Consider the following 17,505-nt stretch of genomic DNA (forward strand, 5'->3'; position numbering starts at 1 on the left):
ATGAAGAGGTATTGCGGCAAATAGATGAAGAAAGAAGCATTTGGAAAAATATGCCTAAAAGAAGAGACATCTCGATTCCCCCCCGAGGGGAGAAGATCCCACCTCGTAGCGTGTCCAGTCGGTACACCACCCCCTCCGTACCAAGCCAGTAGTGGCTTTAACGGAGGATAAAAGAAGAGACAGACTTATAGGCCACATATTAAGGCATCCTGGAACAGTCGCTTTAATATTGGAGGGACAGGTAGAAGGGAAAAAATTGTGTAGGCAGGCCACGTTTGGAATATGTAAAACAAATTGTTAGGGATGTAGGATGTAGAGGGTATACTGAAATGAAACGACTAGCACTAGATAGGGAATCTTGGAGAACTGCATCAAACCAGTCAAATGACTGAAGACAAAAAAAAATTTTTGTAATAAAACATATTCATATTATTTTTCTCTACAGCATGTATTAAATTGTCTGCTTTTACCTCCTGCTACTAATTTTATTAATTTATTGTTTTAAATAATAATAATAATAATAAAATGTTTTTATTTATCTAATCATATAACGTGAATGACATTTTCCGATGTGTGCCATAGTCTATCATCACGTTTAAACTGTTACGCCATATGACAAAACTCGCGGTATAAACAATCTATTTATAGCCACAAAACGTGTAGATAAAAATAAAATTATAAGGTTAAAGTGTTATAAACGTCAACTATTATTAAAAAGACAATAGGAAATATATTGATTTTAAATTATCATCTATTAACAGAAGACCATCACAATAGAATACAACACTACTGTATTAATATTTGTTAAAAATCTCCCCGATTTATTATAACCATTTTACTATAAATAAACTAGTATAAAGGACTGATAGTGTTCTAATCGAATAGTACAGTCGTTTCAAAGAATAGCTACTTCTTTTTTTTTTTACTGAGGAACAAAGTGGTTTCCCAGAAGTGGTTTTCTTCTTTATGCCAAATATATATTTCAACAAATGAACAGGTCACCCGCTTAAAAGGAAGTTGATATTTAACTCTACAAGTTACACCTTTGCTCTGTTCAACACAAGAAACCGACTATTCGATAAACATCATTATTCTCAAAAAAAGCGATTTTGACTCTTTTATCGGAGACATAATTTATAACAAAAAGAAATGATAGAAATTATAAAATATAATGTAACTAATTAATTTATGAGTATAATTTGTGAATAAATTAATGGATTTTAAATTAAATTTTTTTCTATTCTATACGGAAATTAATTTTTTTTTCTACTGTTAATAACAACAAAAATTGGTGTATTCAACACTTCTTCTTCTTCTTCTTTTTCCTGTTTAGCCTCCGGTAACTACCGTTTAGATAATTCTTCAGAAAATGAATGAGGATGATATGTATGAGTGTAAATGAAGTGTTAGTCTTGTACATTCTCAGTTCGACCATTCCTGAGATGTGTGGTTAATTGAAACCCAACCACCAAAGAACACCGGTATCCACGATCTAGTATTCAAATCCATGTAAAAATATCTGGCTTTACTAGGACTTGAACGCTGTAACTTTCGACTTCCAAATCAGCTGATTTGGGAAGACGCGTTAACCACTAGACCAACCCGGTGGGTTGGTGTATTCAACACTAAAACTTGGCAACTAATCCGCCTAACCTGCTCAAAATTTTAAGTTTAAAATTTAACCTAATTTTCCTAATGGAAAAATTAAAAATAATAACATTTTTATGGGTACCTCAGATATATATATATATATATATAAATTACAATTACGGAGGACAGAAAATTTACAAAAATATTATATATAATTTAACTGTACAAATGTCTCTACGTGATTATTTTAAACACATCAGTTACTTTCCGCTAAAATATTCTGAAAAATACTGCACCTTATTTTTAGGGGTAAAATTAAAAATTTTTTATTTACTGGGATTACATTTTTTGTTAAGAAAGTTTTTTCTATAAACAAAACACAAAAATTCTACCACCCGGAAAACTTTCCAATAAAATTTTAAAAATATAAAATTTTCTGTACATAGATATATCTACTGACCATAAATATAATATTAAAAACAATTTACCAACTATTATTTGATTTCCTCAAACGTTTTCGGCTATTCTGCCGTCTTCAGTAGCAATTTATAATAATTTTAAATTAATATGTATAAAAAAATATAAAATTCACAAGATAAAATTAGATTTCCGGGTCCACTGTTGCTTCAGAGGATGAGATGAATGATTCGAAACGTGTCTGAAAATGCCATGCCCGACTGGGATTCGCACCCGGGACCTCCGGATGAAATGCCGAGACCCTACCACTCGCGTCACGGAGGCCGGCAGACAAAACAGTTGATCATCATAAGGTAAACATTTTGTAAATGTTAAAGTCGTAAGTTAAATTAACATAATTACGCCCGTTTTGTAAGAATTACACAATTGTTATCTGTTAACGTTTGTGAAAAAAACTTAATCTGATGACCACGTTTGAATAAAAAAAAAATCACTTCATTCAAGTTGAAGATATTTAAAAAAAAGTAATACGACGTATATATATATATATATATATATATATATATATACGTACATTTATCCAATCATCGGGAAATTTTTTATGAACTTTATAGGTATTTGAAACGTCCAGACTTTCAAATAAATCTAAGTTAGTTTCAGTCTGAAGGTTAGAAGATAAAAACAAGTTTACTTTGTTTTATTATATAATTATTCTATAAATATAAATACAATGGATTTTTTTATACTTGTATATCTTCTTCTTGTATAAAATAACAATTGTATACATATATATATATATATATATATATATATAAACAATAAATAATATTGGCGCCAATGAACAGGAATTTATTAAAATGTCTTTGATAATTGGATTTATAAATAGAAACAAATAAAAAAAATTATTAAATAATGTCGTACATTTTTTTATATCATTCCGTCTCGTAACTAAGGAATAATTTTACATCTATGTAAAGAATGTACCACCAAGATTTCCTGGGACTTTCATAACTTACTCTAGTCGTAAAAATTATGGAAAAAGTTCATATAGAAATATATGTTAAAATTCTTCGTTTGCCAGTTACGACTAGCGAAAAATTTCGCTTAGATTTCAGCTACCCCGGTCAAATGAGGTCGTACTGAAATTTTTAGAGATTAATTAAGGTATAAAATTAATGATTTCTTATGGTATTCGACCTGAAAAATGGAATAAAATAGATCCCAAAACCGTATCTGCAGTAGTTTTTGAGACATCTGCAGAGATTGCTTTAAAATTTTGACACAACGTTGAATTCGAACACGCGCTTGTTTTTATATACCTAAGATGTCACACCTGTGATAGATAAAAACATGCTTTTTATGAAAAACAGCGCTATCTGTTGGAGGTAAAAGCAACACGCGCTATACGAAATATTTTACGATTCCATTTCAGTGTTTCCGATATGTATGTCCGCTATAGACTAAAAAAACTACTGGACGGATTTACGCTTGGGGAAAAAAGGAGAAAGGGAAAAATCGGAAAACGGAATTATCGAAAAAAGTAAAAGGAAAGCAGGGGAAAATGGAAAAGGGGAAACTGGGAAAAGGGAAAAGGGGGAAAGAGGTAGAGGAAAGGGAAATATAGGAAAAAGAAATTGGAAAAGTAAAGGGAATGATAGAGAAATGGGAAAAAGGGGAAAGGAAATACGGTAAAATGAAAATGGTTAAAAGGAAATCGGGTAAAGGGGAAAAAGGAAGGAGAAACGGGTGAAAGGGTAAAATTTGTGAAGTTCCGTAATGTTCATTTTGTATTTTGTTAATTTTTTATCAAACTAATTGTGTTCATGTAATATATATATATATATATATATATATATATATATATATATATATATATATACTCAAATCTAGCGATAGCGAAGCATTGCTGGGTCTGCTAATATATATATTTATTTATTATTTATACAGTGAGTATTATGAAGTTCTCCTGGTACTTTTATAACCTATTCTATTCGTGGAAATAACGGAAAAAGTGAGTTCTTATGTCTTAATATGCTTCGTTTGCGAGTTACGGCTAGTGAAAGTTTTCGCTCGGATTTCAGCTACTCCAACTGGAATGAGGTCGTAATGAAATTTTTAGACATTAATTAAGCGACAAAATTAGTGATTTCTGAAAAATGGAATAAAATAGATCCCAGAACCGTATCTGCAGTAGTTTATGAGAAATCTGAGTTGAAAACCAATATATTGGGGTAAAAACCCGTTTTTTATATTTGACGTACAATAAATTTGTTAAATGGGTAATAAATATATAAAACTTTTAAACAAAACCTGTAGAAAATTGAATTCTAAACAAAACGGTGTAAGATAAATTGAATAAAACAAAAGAAAAATTCGAACTCTATTTAGAAACACACACACCCACCGAGTTGGTCTAGCGGTGAACGCGTCTTCGCAAATCAGCTGATTTGGAAGTCGAGAGGTCCAGCGTTCAAGTCCTAGTAAAGGCAGTCACTGTTATACGGATTTGAATACTGGATCGTGCATACTGTTGTTCTTTTGTGGTTGGGTTTCAATCAACCACACATCTCAGAAACTGTACAAGACTACACTTAATTTACACTCATTCATATCACACTCTGAAGTAATATCTGATGGTGATTCCCGGAGGCTAAACAGGGAAAAATTAACCAAAGCACACTAGACCAAATGTTCAAAAATGAGCCTGCCATTTTAAACACAATTCTACACAAACAGCTGTTTAGAATTGTTCATATTACCTGGCCGATTAAATGCTGAGGTCTACTTGCATTTTCTTCCAGAAGAATTGCCGCAGCTGCTTGAAAGTGTTCCTTTCGCATTGAGACGTAAAGTATATTTCCAGCACGATGGTGCGCCTCCCCGCTACTTTTATGACGATTTTTCTTACTTCTCTTGTGCCGAGAAATGGATCGGTCAAGGAGGACTACATTACTGAGACACCTTTAGATTTTTGTATTTAGGGATGGATGAAAAATACTTTATATAAAAAAAATACATTCTCGTGAAGAATTAATTGTCCGCATTATGGATACGTCTGAACACTTTAAGGACAACCTCGAAGAACTAAAAAGAGCAACAAAAACAGTACAGAAGCGAGTCAAGAAACGTGTTGAAAATGGCGGTACGTATAATACACTTTTGTTTTGTGTCTAAATAAAATTCGAATATTTCTAATTATTGTTTAATTTATTCAAATTATCTTTAAACCATTATGTTCATAATTAAATTCTCTTCAAGATTTCTTTAAAACTTTTTTGTGTTTAGTATTCATTTAACAAAATTATTGTACGTCAAACATAAAAAAACAGGATATTATAATCCCAATTTATTGATTTTGAACATAGATTTCTTAAAAGCTATTGCAGATACGATTCTGGGACCTATTTTATTCGATTTTTCAGAAATCACTAATTTTGTCTCTTAATTAATGTCTAAAAATTTCATTACGACCTCATTCCAGTTGGAGTAGCTGAAATCCGAGCGAAAACTTTCACTAGCCGTAACTCGCAAACGAAGCATATTAAGACATAAGAACTCACTTTTTCCGTTATTTCCACGAATAGAATATCTTATAAAAGTCCCAGGAGAACTTCATAATACTCACTGCATAAATAATATATAAATATATATACTTGCAGACCCAGCAATGCTTCGCTATCGCTAGATTTGAGTATATATATATATATATATATATATTACATGAACACAATTAGTTTGATAAAAAATTAACAAAATGAACATTACGGAACTTCACAAATTTTACCCTTTCACCCGTTTTCCCTTCCTTTTTCCCCTTTACCCGATTTCCTTTTAACCATTTTTATTTTACCGTATTTCCTTTTCCCCATTTCTCTATCTTTCCCTTTACTTTCCCAATTTCTTTTTCCCATATTTCCCTTTCCTTTACCTCTTTCCTCGTTTTCCCTTTTCTTTTCCCTTTCCCCAGTTTCCCCTTTTCCATTTTCCCCTTCTTTCCTTTTACTTTTTTAGATTTTTCCGTTTTCCGAATTTTCCCCTTTCTCCTTTTCCCCGCGAGTAAATCGGTCCAGTAGTTTTTTTAGTCTATAGCGGACACACATATCGGAAACATTGAAACACAATCGTAAAATATTTAGTATAGCGCGTGTTGCTTTTACATCCAACAGATAGCGCTGTTTTTCATAAAAAGCATATTTTACCTGTCTCAGGTGTGACATCTTAGGTATATAAAAACACGCGCGTATTGGAATGCAACGTTGCGTCAAAATTTCAAAGCAATCGGTGAAGAACTTTCAGAAATTTAAGATTTTGAACAAATGAACATACACATTTTTATATATATAACTAAAAATTATTTTACATCAAAACTTTAAAAGAAAAAATTAAATGGTGTAAAAAAATTACGAAAAATATGTAACATTTTATAAATTTATTTTAATTATTATTTTTTATTTGAAATAAACTGATATAATTAATATTATAAAAGAACACACAACAGAAAGAGAAATAAAATTCGGGAAAAGTAAAATCGTGGAAAAATTTAAATATTTAGGCGAAATAATCTAAATAATTGATTACAAAAACATTTAATTAAAAAATGTGGTTAATAAATGAAAATATTTTTTTAACTAACCAGAAATATTTAAGATAGAAAATTGATTTTCTATAATGCGAAATTCACGATTTACATCAGGTATGATTATAAAACCGATAAGTCCTTACGTAGCAAAAATTTTAACATTAAAATAATTATGGAAGATTTAAAGAATATTTTGAAAAAAGACAGATAATTTCTAAGAAAAATATTGATCTCTAAGTGTGAAAATAAAAATTTATGAAGTCCGAATTAGGAAATTAATATTTAAAAAAACTGAGAATAATATTTTACGGTCGTTTAAATAGAGTAAATGAGAAGTCCATTTAAAAAATTATACATTTTAAAAAGTTCATGAAATCATATGAGAAATAAAACCGTACGTATGAAATAAAAGGCTTCAATCCTGTATTATAAAAGAAAGCTTTATATATATATATATATATATATATATATATATATATATATATATATATATATATACATATCGCATGAAAATAAACAAGAACAAAACAAAAGTAATGAAATGTAGTAGAAATAACAAAGATGGACCACTGAATGTGAAAATAGGAGGAGAAAAGATTATGGAGGTAGAAGAATTTTGTTATTTGGGAAGTAAAATTACTAAAGATGGACGAAGCAGGAGCGATATAAAATGCCGAATAGCACAAGCTAAACGAGCCTTCAGTAAGAAATATAATTTGTTTACATCAAAAATTAATATAAATCTCAGGAAAAGATTTTTGAAAGTGTATGTTTGGAGTGTCGCTTTATATGGAAGTGAAACTTGGACAATCGGTGTATCTGAGAAGAAAAGATTAGAAGCTTTTGAAATGTGGTGCTATAGGAGAATGTTAAAAATCAGATGGGTGGATAAAGGGACAAATGAAGAGGTATTGCGGCAAATAGATGAAGAAAGAAGCATTTGGAAAAATATAGTTAAAAGAAGAGACAGACTTATAGGCCACATACTAAGGCATCCTGGAATAGTCGCTTTAATATTGGAAGGACAGATAGAAGGGAAAAATTGTGTAGGCAGGCCACGTTTGGAGTATGTAAAACAAATTGTTGGGGATGTAGGATGTAGAGGGTATACTGAAATGAAACGACTAGCACTAGATACGGAATCTTGGAGAGCTGCATCAAACCAGTCAAATGACTGAGACAAAAAAAAAAAAAAATATATACATACAATTCAGCTAGTCTGGAAAGAGGTAATATTGTCTTCCCTAAATTTTCCAGAAGATTTCTGATAATTTTTCCATGAAATTCTTTTAAAAGTAAAAATAATAATTTTAAATGAAAATCACAAATCTTCTACAAATACGATGTAATTTTATATACATAAAAAAAATGTCCAATGGAAAAATTTATTCAGATCACATATTATTATATTAAAAAAAAAAAATATATATATATATATATATATATATATGTATTCAATGAAATAAAAAAAAATAAAAGAAAACAACTATAAACTTATTAATTTTTCTTTTCCCCGTAATAATACCTGGCATTATGTGCTTATTAATCTTTATATTTACTTTTTTTTTGTCCGGTCACACGTATTCGTTATATTGTACTACTAATATAAAATTTTTTAAGGTCAAATGGTTAGAAATTATGTAGAAAATAAATTAAATGAATTCAAACAACATAACATATTTTCAATAATTCAAATTCCAAAGGAAAAAGAAATTACTTCGAATTATATATATATTTCGAGTTACAGGGGTTAATTTTCAGATTTTTTCGACTTACAGATGTTATAAATTATTTTCTGATACAGAGATATAAACGAACAAACTTGCAGTATAGAGGTAAAATCTTTTGTGCTGTACTGTATTTTCTTATATGCAACTAGAAATCTATAAGTACCGTATTGTATATTTAAATGATTTTAAAACAACTTCATATAATAATTATTAATAAATATTACCGTGTGAAAATTAACCTACCTAAAAATACGTTTAGGTAAACTAAAATAAATAATAAACTCGGTAATATACATTATTGATTTATAAAAAAATCCTGTAATTTTAATTTGGTTTTTTGTTGTTGGCAACTCTGCGAACTCATCATGTTTTCAAAAGAAACAAAAGCAGAAAATATTCTGTCAAAAATTTCATTAGTTTTTTTCTAAGAAAATGAGCAAAATGTTTATAGCACCTTTAGCAGGTCCTTTAACCAATCGCATTTATGTTTTCTTCCAAAACTTCTTCAACAACTGAAACGTAATTTACATCATTATTTAATGATTCTGCAATGTTCCTGCGACTGCTATGTGTTCACCTACTACTTTAAATGCAAGGTGTTCTTTTAAGTTATATTACATTACATTCTTCAAACTTTTACGTAAAGTACTAGATGGACTGTTAAACACAGCAATCATTTTTTTCCTACAAGCCAAAAACAAGGACAATAATCAAGTACAAATGTTTACAAATTAAAATATACTTCTTTACCAGAAAAGGGATTTAGATTAGCTAGGATCCACGGCAAGAACATCGAGATATAGAGATCGCTGTGTAAAATTTCATGTAGATATGGTTTATCGAGTTACAAAGATAATCATTTGATCACTTCGAGTTATAGAGTTACAATTTAACACAATAGTTTTTTTTTAGTTATCCACTCTTTTTTTTTCGAATAAGGTAGATTTTCTCTTTTTTTTTTGTCTACAGTCATTTGACTGGTTTGATGCAGTTTTCCAAGATTCCCTATCTAGTGATAGTCGTTTCATTTCAGTATACCCTCTACATCCCTAACAATTTGTTTTACATATTCCAAACGTGGCCTGCCTACACAATTTTTACCTTCTACCTGTCCTTCCAATATTAAAGCGACTATTCCAGAATTTTCTCTAGGGAAACGAAAAAAAATTCCCGATATCAAAGTTCGTGTTATCGAAAGTCAATTTTAATTATATAATGTATAGGTATAAGTTTTCTAAACATGTTGAAAACAGAACAAAATTTGGAAAATTATATTAGTTACTTAACCATGAAATGTAGAGGTTTTTCTTGTTCTTTAAAAAAAAACAAAAAAAACGGATTTCTTTTTTGAACCAGTCATTATCAGTAGTAGATATAAAATAGTTAAAAAAAAGGAAAATAAAAAATAAAACAAATAATTATTTGTTCAACATATTTCCAAATTTTATAATTATTTATTATTACTTTCTTGGCATGTCAGTTCTAGAGCTATACTGAAAGAACAAAGGTATGATAATCAGATGAAAACTGGGGTATAGATTTTTTGAATATTTAGACTTTTCATAACCCAGGGACCCCGCCAAAAAAAAAAGAAAAAAAAAGGACTAATATTCGTACGTATGTACCTGCGTTGCGTGTTTGAACCTTAAAAACTTTTGACTGTATAAACCGAACACGATGAAATTTGGTACAAAGACTCGTGTATATGAGGCAATTTGTCGGTAAAATTTTGGGGTCAACTCACAAACGGGTGAGGATTTTTTTGGGGGTATATTTTCTCAATATTTTGAAAACATAATCCCATTTTATATTAAACTCAGTACATAATACGTACATGTTTATCTTACTATTTTTAGAAAAGATTTTCCACAAAACTCAACCCTTTCACAAATATTGAAAAAAGCTATCTTTTATTTATCGATTGCTTTTTAAGCGAGATTTTTTTAATTACTTCCTAAGCATAGTAATAATCGAAGAAAACCAAATAAACAAAGTACTTTGGGGACAATATTTAAAACGGGGCGATCGATTAAAGTTTGAAAAGATCGATTTTTGTATTCTTAAAAATTTTTTTGGGCTAATTTAAACTTTTATTTACAATAAAATATCATCATAAATCACCTCCGACCTCGAAAAAAGAAATCTTAGGTAACTTTTCATCAATTATAAAATTTTTGGAGAAACTGTTTTAGTTTTTTTTTTTTTTTTTTGTCTTCAGTCATTTGACTGGTTTGATGCAGCTCTCCAAGATTCCCTATCTAGTGCTAGTCGTTTCATTTCACTATACCATCTACATCCTACATCCCTAACAATTTGTTTTACATATTCCAAACGTGGCCTGCCTACACAATTTTTACCTTCTACCTGTCCTTCCAATATTAAAGCGACTATTCCAGGATGCCTTAGTATGTGGTCTATAAGTCTGTCTCTTCTTTTAACTACATTTTTCCAAACGCTTCTTTCTTCATCGATTTGCAGCAACACATCTTCATTTGTCACTTTATCCACCCGTCTGATTTTTAACATTCTCCTATAGCACCACATTTTTTTAGTTAACGTAGAAAAAAAATAAATGGGTTAGCAGAAAAGATTAAATAATACCGGTTTTTTGTAATTTTTCAAACCTTTTTTTGGTTTCTTGAAACATATAATGATAATTTTACAATAAAAATTCTTCATAAATTACCCTCCCCCGCAAAAAAAGAAATATTAGGGATCTTTTTTCATGTATCATTATTTTTTCGTTATATAAGCCAATATATAATAACCAATGCTAGGAAAGTATAACAAATAATTTTGTCGTCAGCCTTTTTCTTATTATTATTAATTTTTTTTTTTTTTTTTTTTTTTAATTTTATGTTAAATTCTGTTATATATACATATATATATATATATATATATATATAAAACTCTTCGTATCAAAGGATTAATAAAGTTAAATCGAACACAATTTTTTTTTTTTTTTAAACAAATTTAAACGATTTAAATTATAACAATAGTTTATCGTACATAGATATCTGTTACTAAAAGATATATTTTTTAATATTTAAAGATAAAAAAATTATTATTATTTTTTTGTCTTCAGTCATTTGACTGGTTTGATGCAGCTCTCCAAGATTCCCTATCTAATGCTAGTCGTTTCATTTCAGTATACCCTCTACATCCTACATCCCTAACAATTTGTTTTACATATTCCAAAAAATTATTAATAAAACTAAAATAAAAAAAAAAAATTGTATATTACTCACTGAGCAAAAGGTTCCTCGTCCAACTGATAATATTTTTCGATCGGTTCGGTTTTAAGAAGACTGGATAACTGAGTCGAATCCACTTTAACGACGCCTTGATGGACATTAGTTAACCGCCATTGTATATGGGCTTGTCTTTTACTACTGTTATGAACACTACAACTGTTAGATTTATTATTATTATTACTACTATTATTGTTATTATTATTATTATTATTAATAATATTAACACCTGACGATGATGTAGATGAAGTTGAAATGCTGTTATTAATATTAGTATTATTTGACATGCTCACTTTCCGTGGCGGTGTTGGCGGATAAACAATCATTGCACTTTTAAATTTATTTTTAATTATTAAATCGCGAAACGATATCAAAACTTCTCACACACCGAACATAACCGAATCTACTGTACGACTGAAGCTGAAAGACTGTACATAGTCTCAACATACGTAAGTTGTTCTACGGTCCGGGTTAGATTTCTCAATACATCCCCCACCACCATCGATACAACAACTTCTCAGTTATGTTTTTCCCTCACCTCTATACAATTTTTTTTTTATCGTATGAAATTATTTAGTACAATTTTACGCCACCCTATCAAGTCTTGTCGAGTCGTATCATATCTCACTCGTTGTTATAATTATAACTGTTAAAAGAAAATGCGAATTAAGATCACCCCTTTCAAGGATTATCTTAATTAATATAGGATTCCTAAAATTGTATTATCAATAATAAAAGAATTTAAAATCATTTATTTCTACATTTTTTTAAAAAAAAAAGCTTAGTTCTGCACAAGAATACCGATTTTTTAAATTTAATTTGATTTTAATATATATATATTTTTTTAATTTGATTTAATACTGGTAATAATAAATACAACAAATAAAGAAAACATCAACGTTCCAACTTCCAGCATCATAACGAACCATATTTCTAACTTGTTCTGCTAGGTCAAATGTTTGACACGAAAAGTCTTTAAAATTACATCGAAAAATACGAATACCAGAACAGACCTTTTTATCGTAACAAAAAGGTCTATATCGTCCTGCCTTAATAATTCCCTAATTATTAGAGACGTAAATCCGGTCTTATTTTATAACTTACACGACCATTTTACATATTCCAAACGTGGCCTGCCTACACAATTTTTTCCTTCTACCTGTCCTTCCAATATTAAAGCGACTATTCCAGGATGCCTTAGTATGTGGCCTATAATTCTGTCTTTTCTTTTAACTATATTTTTCCAAACGCTTCTTTCTTCATCTATTTGTTTGCCGATATCTCCCTCCGGAGAAGGGGGCGCATTTCTCCCTCCAAACAATTAGGGCCCCGTTGTGGCGTATTCCTGCTAGCCTATGAAGCGTTACCACCGAAAGGACTTCAGTGGACGGTCTGAAGAGGAATTACGTCGGGAGCACGGGTTTTAAAAGCTTAGTCTCCTGCGGTCGGACCCAGAAATGGGTTTGAGAACGCCGGTCCAAACGGATATGGAACGCTATTCACAAATCCGTCCGTAAAATACAGGGTTATCATAAAGGAATGGTGCGGTTTTGAATATGGTTTAAATTAAAACAGTATTACTTACAGTTTATGTTTTTTATTTTTCAAATTTGTCGTCTCAAACATTTTTTTACATAATTAATAAATTTCAATATGTGCGCCCTTAGTCGCTCGACAAATGTCCAAACGATACTCAACCTCTCCAAACATTAGTTAACATTTCTTCGTTAATGGTTGTCATCGCTTCATTAATCCTGTTTTTTAAGCGGTTTAGGTCGAGAATTTTTTGTGTATAAACAACGCTTTTGATGTACCCCCGCAAGAAAACGTCGCAAGGTGTCAGGTCTGGACTCCTTGGAGGCCAAAGTACGGGTCCTTGCCGGCCTATCCATCAATCTCCAAATTTTTCGTTCAAAGCGTCCGTGACCGACGCGTTGAAGTGCGGGGGAGCACCGTCTTGTTGGAAATGAAGTCGATGAATGTTTTCGAGTTCATCCGGCTGAGGAAAGCGATAATCGGTTAACATGTCAAGATACGCGACTCCATTAATTGTTTTTTCAGCAAAGAAGAAAGGCACTATTACACGATTTTTCATCGCGCCACACCAAACATTAACTTTAGGCGAATCGCGTTGTTTCTCGATAATTGGGTGTGGGTTTTCAGAGCCCCGTATTCCTGAATTGTGTCTGTTAACGCATCCGTTCACGCGGAATGTAGCTTCGTCTGTAAAAATTATATCGTCTAAAAACGATTCGTTTACACTTATTCTGTCCGACATTTCAACAGCGAAATTGTAACGTTTTACACCATCATCGGGTTTCAATTCCTGCAGTATCTGGATTTTATAAGCGTGTAATTTCAGTTTTTTATGTAAAACTTTGTGAAGTGTTGATTTTGGAATACCTAATTCGACGCTTCGACGGGAGATGGACTTCCCAGGGCTTCTAATTGCCGATCGTCTAATTAATTCAACCGTTTCGTCCGGTACACTCGGTCTGCCGGTTGATTTCTGATTCTTCACCGATCCGATTTCTACGAATCGTTTGAACCGACGTGTTATGTTATTTTTGTGCGGCGGATCTCTTCCGAATTCACGTCGAAACGTACTTTGAACTAAAATTACGGATTTTAATTCGGCCATCAATAAAACGTACTTTGCTTTGTCTTTTCCGAGAACATAGTAACTCGCTAAACTCACCGCGATAACAATACAAGAACTGACGTTGCGGTTACAACTGCTGATAAACAAACTTTTGGGTTGGAGGCTTTCAGGGATACCAATATAACATCTAGAAATTTTCCTACAATCTTCCTATGAATTACTGAAACCGCACCATTCTTTTATGATAACCCTGTATAACAAAACTTGAAACTTAGACCCGACATTAAAATAAATCCTTGAAACACGCCCGATTAAAAGAATCATACAGCAGCAAGAGACACTGTGCAGGCTCTGATATTCGAAGGGAGAATTTGTGAAACTCCCGCCACTTTTGCGTTCCGTTCCGTTCCTCGCCGATACGTCCTTGAGTATGCGTCACTGGTGAGCGGATTGGCGGGGACAGGGCACAGCTTAGATCTGCCAAAATTGGCGCTCTCGCTCATTTCCATTTAGTGTAGCTAACGACTTAGACGTGATAGCGCGGTGATTCGTGTGTTTGTGTTTAGAATTTGTCAAGATAGATCGATTTAAGTAATAACAACAGTAGTTTGGACAATATTTATGCGTAAAAGAGTAAAGTAAACGTGTAAAAAAAGTATAAAAGTTCAATATATCAGCCTCAGCCCGCGCAGAAATATAAATTACGCGTATGGATTGAAAGGGAAGGTTTATGGGCCACGCACAGGTACCCCGATGTCCGGTGCCGAGCGAGCGATACTGTTTCGGGAGCCTGGCAAAGTCGGCACGGCGCGTTCAGTGAACGACCCCGACGGCGCGAGCATCTCTACCGCTGTTTATGTCTCCTACTTCTCATATCACAGACCGATGTTGAACAACTGTCGTGGAATATTAGTCGAAATAAATATCATGTACCATTTAGTGTCTGTTTTATGTAAAAATTAAATTTAGTACGCAGTCAATGTCTGGTTTTTATTTCAATCCAGTACACTTAAAAGTGACTCGTAGATATACAGACCGACCAATTTATCTGTAGAGTTGGACAAATGAAGAAACTAAAATTTTCCATTTTGTTAAAAAAAATACAACGGTGGCTCTCCCATTGGTCGGTCTATAGCTCGGAGGAACTTCATCCAAGGTCTGTAACGTTTCGCGTTAAACCAACGGCCGTGCGTCCCGACACAGCTCCACCCGATTTTTGCGATCTTAAATAAAGCATAACTCAAGAACGATTCGACCGATCTTCATCAAATTTTCATATGCACAACTTCAAATAAATTACTATAGCGTACTTAAATTTTAATGAAAATGATCCAGTAGTTTTGGAGATGTTTGAGCTACAATATTTGAGCCTTAAATTAAACGTAACTCAAGAATGATTCTACCAATTTTTATCAAATTTCCATAAGCACAACTTTTTGTTGTGAATTGATCAAGTAGTTTTAGGGATTTTCGAGACGAAAAATTTTATATATAAAACTATAAATAAAGGAAACACTAATTAAAGTGAATTGTATTTCCGTATTCCTCATATGTCGTAAAAAAAGTTCATTTTTATCCCCAGTTTCAATCATGCGACCGAAATAAAAACGAAAATGAAGAAAAATTAAAACCTCTTACACTTTTTAAAAAAATGGTACTTACGTATTAACGCCACTGCAGCTACAGCTTTATTTAAAAACAAAGTAGTCAATCGGATTTCGGTGGAAAATGAACAGTCTCTTTATTAATTTTAATAAATGGTTATTTATATTATAAATATAATTTAACCAAACTTAACCTACGCTCGCTTCGCTAGCTAACCTTGACTAATTAACAAGAGTGTTTTGATTATTTAAATAATAAATAATTACTGAATTTATTAAATAAATACTCAAAAAATTACGGTGTATTTATAAAATAAATAACCATTTATTAAAATTAATAAAGAGACTGTTCATTTTCCACGGAAATCCGATTGACTAAAGCTATCGCTGCGGTGGCGTTTATACGTAAGTACAAAAAAAAAAATTAAAACTAAATATAAAAACTAATATAATTTATTTAAGACAAATTACCGCTGTTTTTTTGAATATTTTTAAATAATTAAAAAAAAATCTTGCAACGGAGTTACTATTTTTTTCCCGGCACTAAAAACTAGACTGTATTTCTAAAACTGGTTCTCGAACGATATAAATTTTCCATTAAATCTTTCTTCAGTTAAGTTATTATTATTTTTTTAAATCGCTATTATTTTATTATAAAATAAAATATAAATGCTGACAAGAAATTTATTATACTTTCCTGTCATCGGTTATTTATCGTATATAGTGGAAATAAAAAAGCTGACGACACAATTATAGGAATATCGACTTAAGGACACATAAATATAATACATTTTTTTCATTTATTTAATTCAACGATTAAACCGTATTTAATTCGCACGGGTGTGTCGGTACTAGCGGCAATGGTCGGAACTAACTAAACTAATGTAATTTCACATAGAACAAATTTCGCTTATACGGTTGGCAAATTGATATATCCGTTAGACTTAACATACCAGGTACCGAGTCGCTAGGCGATCGAGTTCGATACCCTTTATTCATTCTTTTAATTTTACCGCTAACCTATTACGTCACAACATAACAGACAACAGCTGTAGATCAGTGCTACCAACCTTTAAATATTAAATAAATAATTACTATTTAAAATATAAAAAATAATTTGGTCGGTAATACTGTGGAATTTCCCGATCCAAGAGGACAAACGGAAAAAGAATTTCCCACAAGGAAAAATGAAATTTCATGATGGCAGACTGCGACACTAGCGCTTCTTGTGTTGTCAGGGGGTACTATTGAAGCAGTATGCCGAATTAGCTACTAGTGTAGAGTATTTTTTGGAGTAGGGATGCGATTTTTCAAACATTTTTTCCAAATAGTGTTATAAATGCGCTTAAGAAAAATATGATCTTAATTAGCCGAAATCTTGAGATACTGGGGGTAACCTTGCTCTATACTCTACATCCTCACCCGCTTGACACTTTGAAGTAGAAAATTTAATGGAATCCATATATAGAAATAATCTGAGAGAGTTTGATAAAAATCGGTTCAGTAGTTGTGGAGATATAAAGTGATTTTTTTTGCCAAATACACACACGTATATATGAACATTAACAGCCGGAAAATTTCGATAAAGTTTTTAGGGTTCCTTAGGTGTAAAAACGTGAAGATCCGGTGAAAATCGCATATGCTCGAACTGAATCGATTACAATACTTTCCATTCTACAGCTATAGCGGTATCTAGACGGAAAAGTAAAATAACAATGCATAAATTTTTTTT

At 31.4% G+C, this 17,505-nt stretch overlaps 1 protein-coding gene across 1 annotated transcript in view; it reads right to left on the reverse strand.

The window, feature by feature from the left end:
- The window catches only part of LOC142333647 (uncharacterized), a 199,288-nt gene extending 187,268 nt beyond the window's left edge, over positions 1 to 12,020 (reverse strand). The window contains exon 1 of the mRNA XM_075381026.1: positions 11,565 to 12,020. Coding sequence (XP_075237141.1) covers positions 11,565 to 11,893 — 329 coding nt within the window. The 5' untranslated portion in view covers positions 11,894 to 12,020. The remainder of the gene's footprint in view (positions 1 to 11,564) is intronic.
- Between the last annotated feature and the right edge of the window lie 5,485 nt (positions 12,021 to 17,505).

Source organism: Lycorma delicatula, chromosome 13, assembly GCF_047948215.1.
Source record: "Lycorma delicatula isolate Av1 chromosome 13, ASM4794821v1, whole genome shotgun sequence".
In the NCBI taxonomy this organism is placed as follows: domain Eukaryota; kingdom Metazoa; phylum Arthropoda; class Insecta; order Hemiptera; family Fulgoridae; genus Lycorma; species Lycorma delicatula.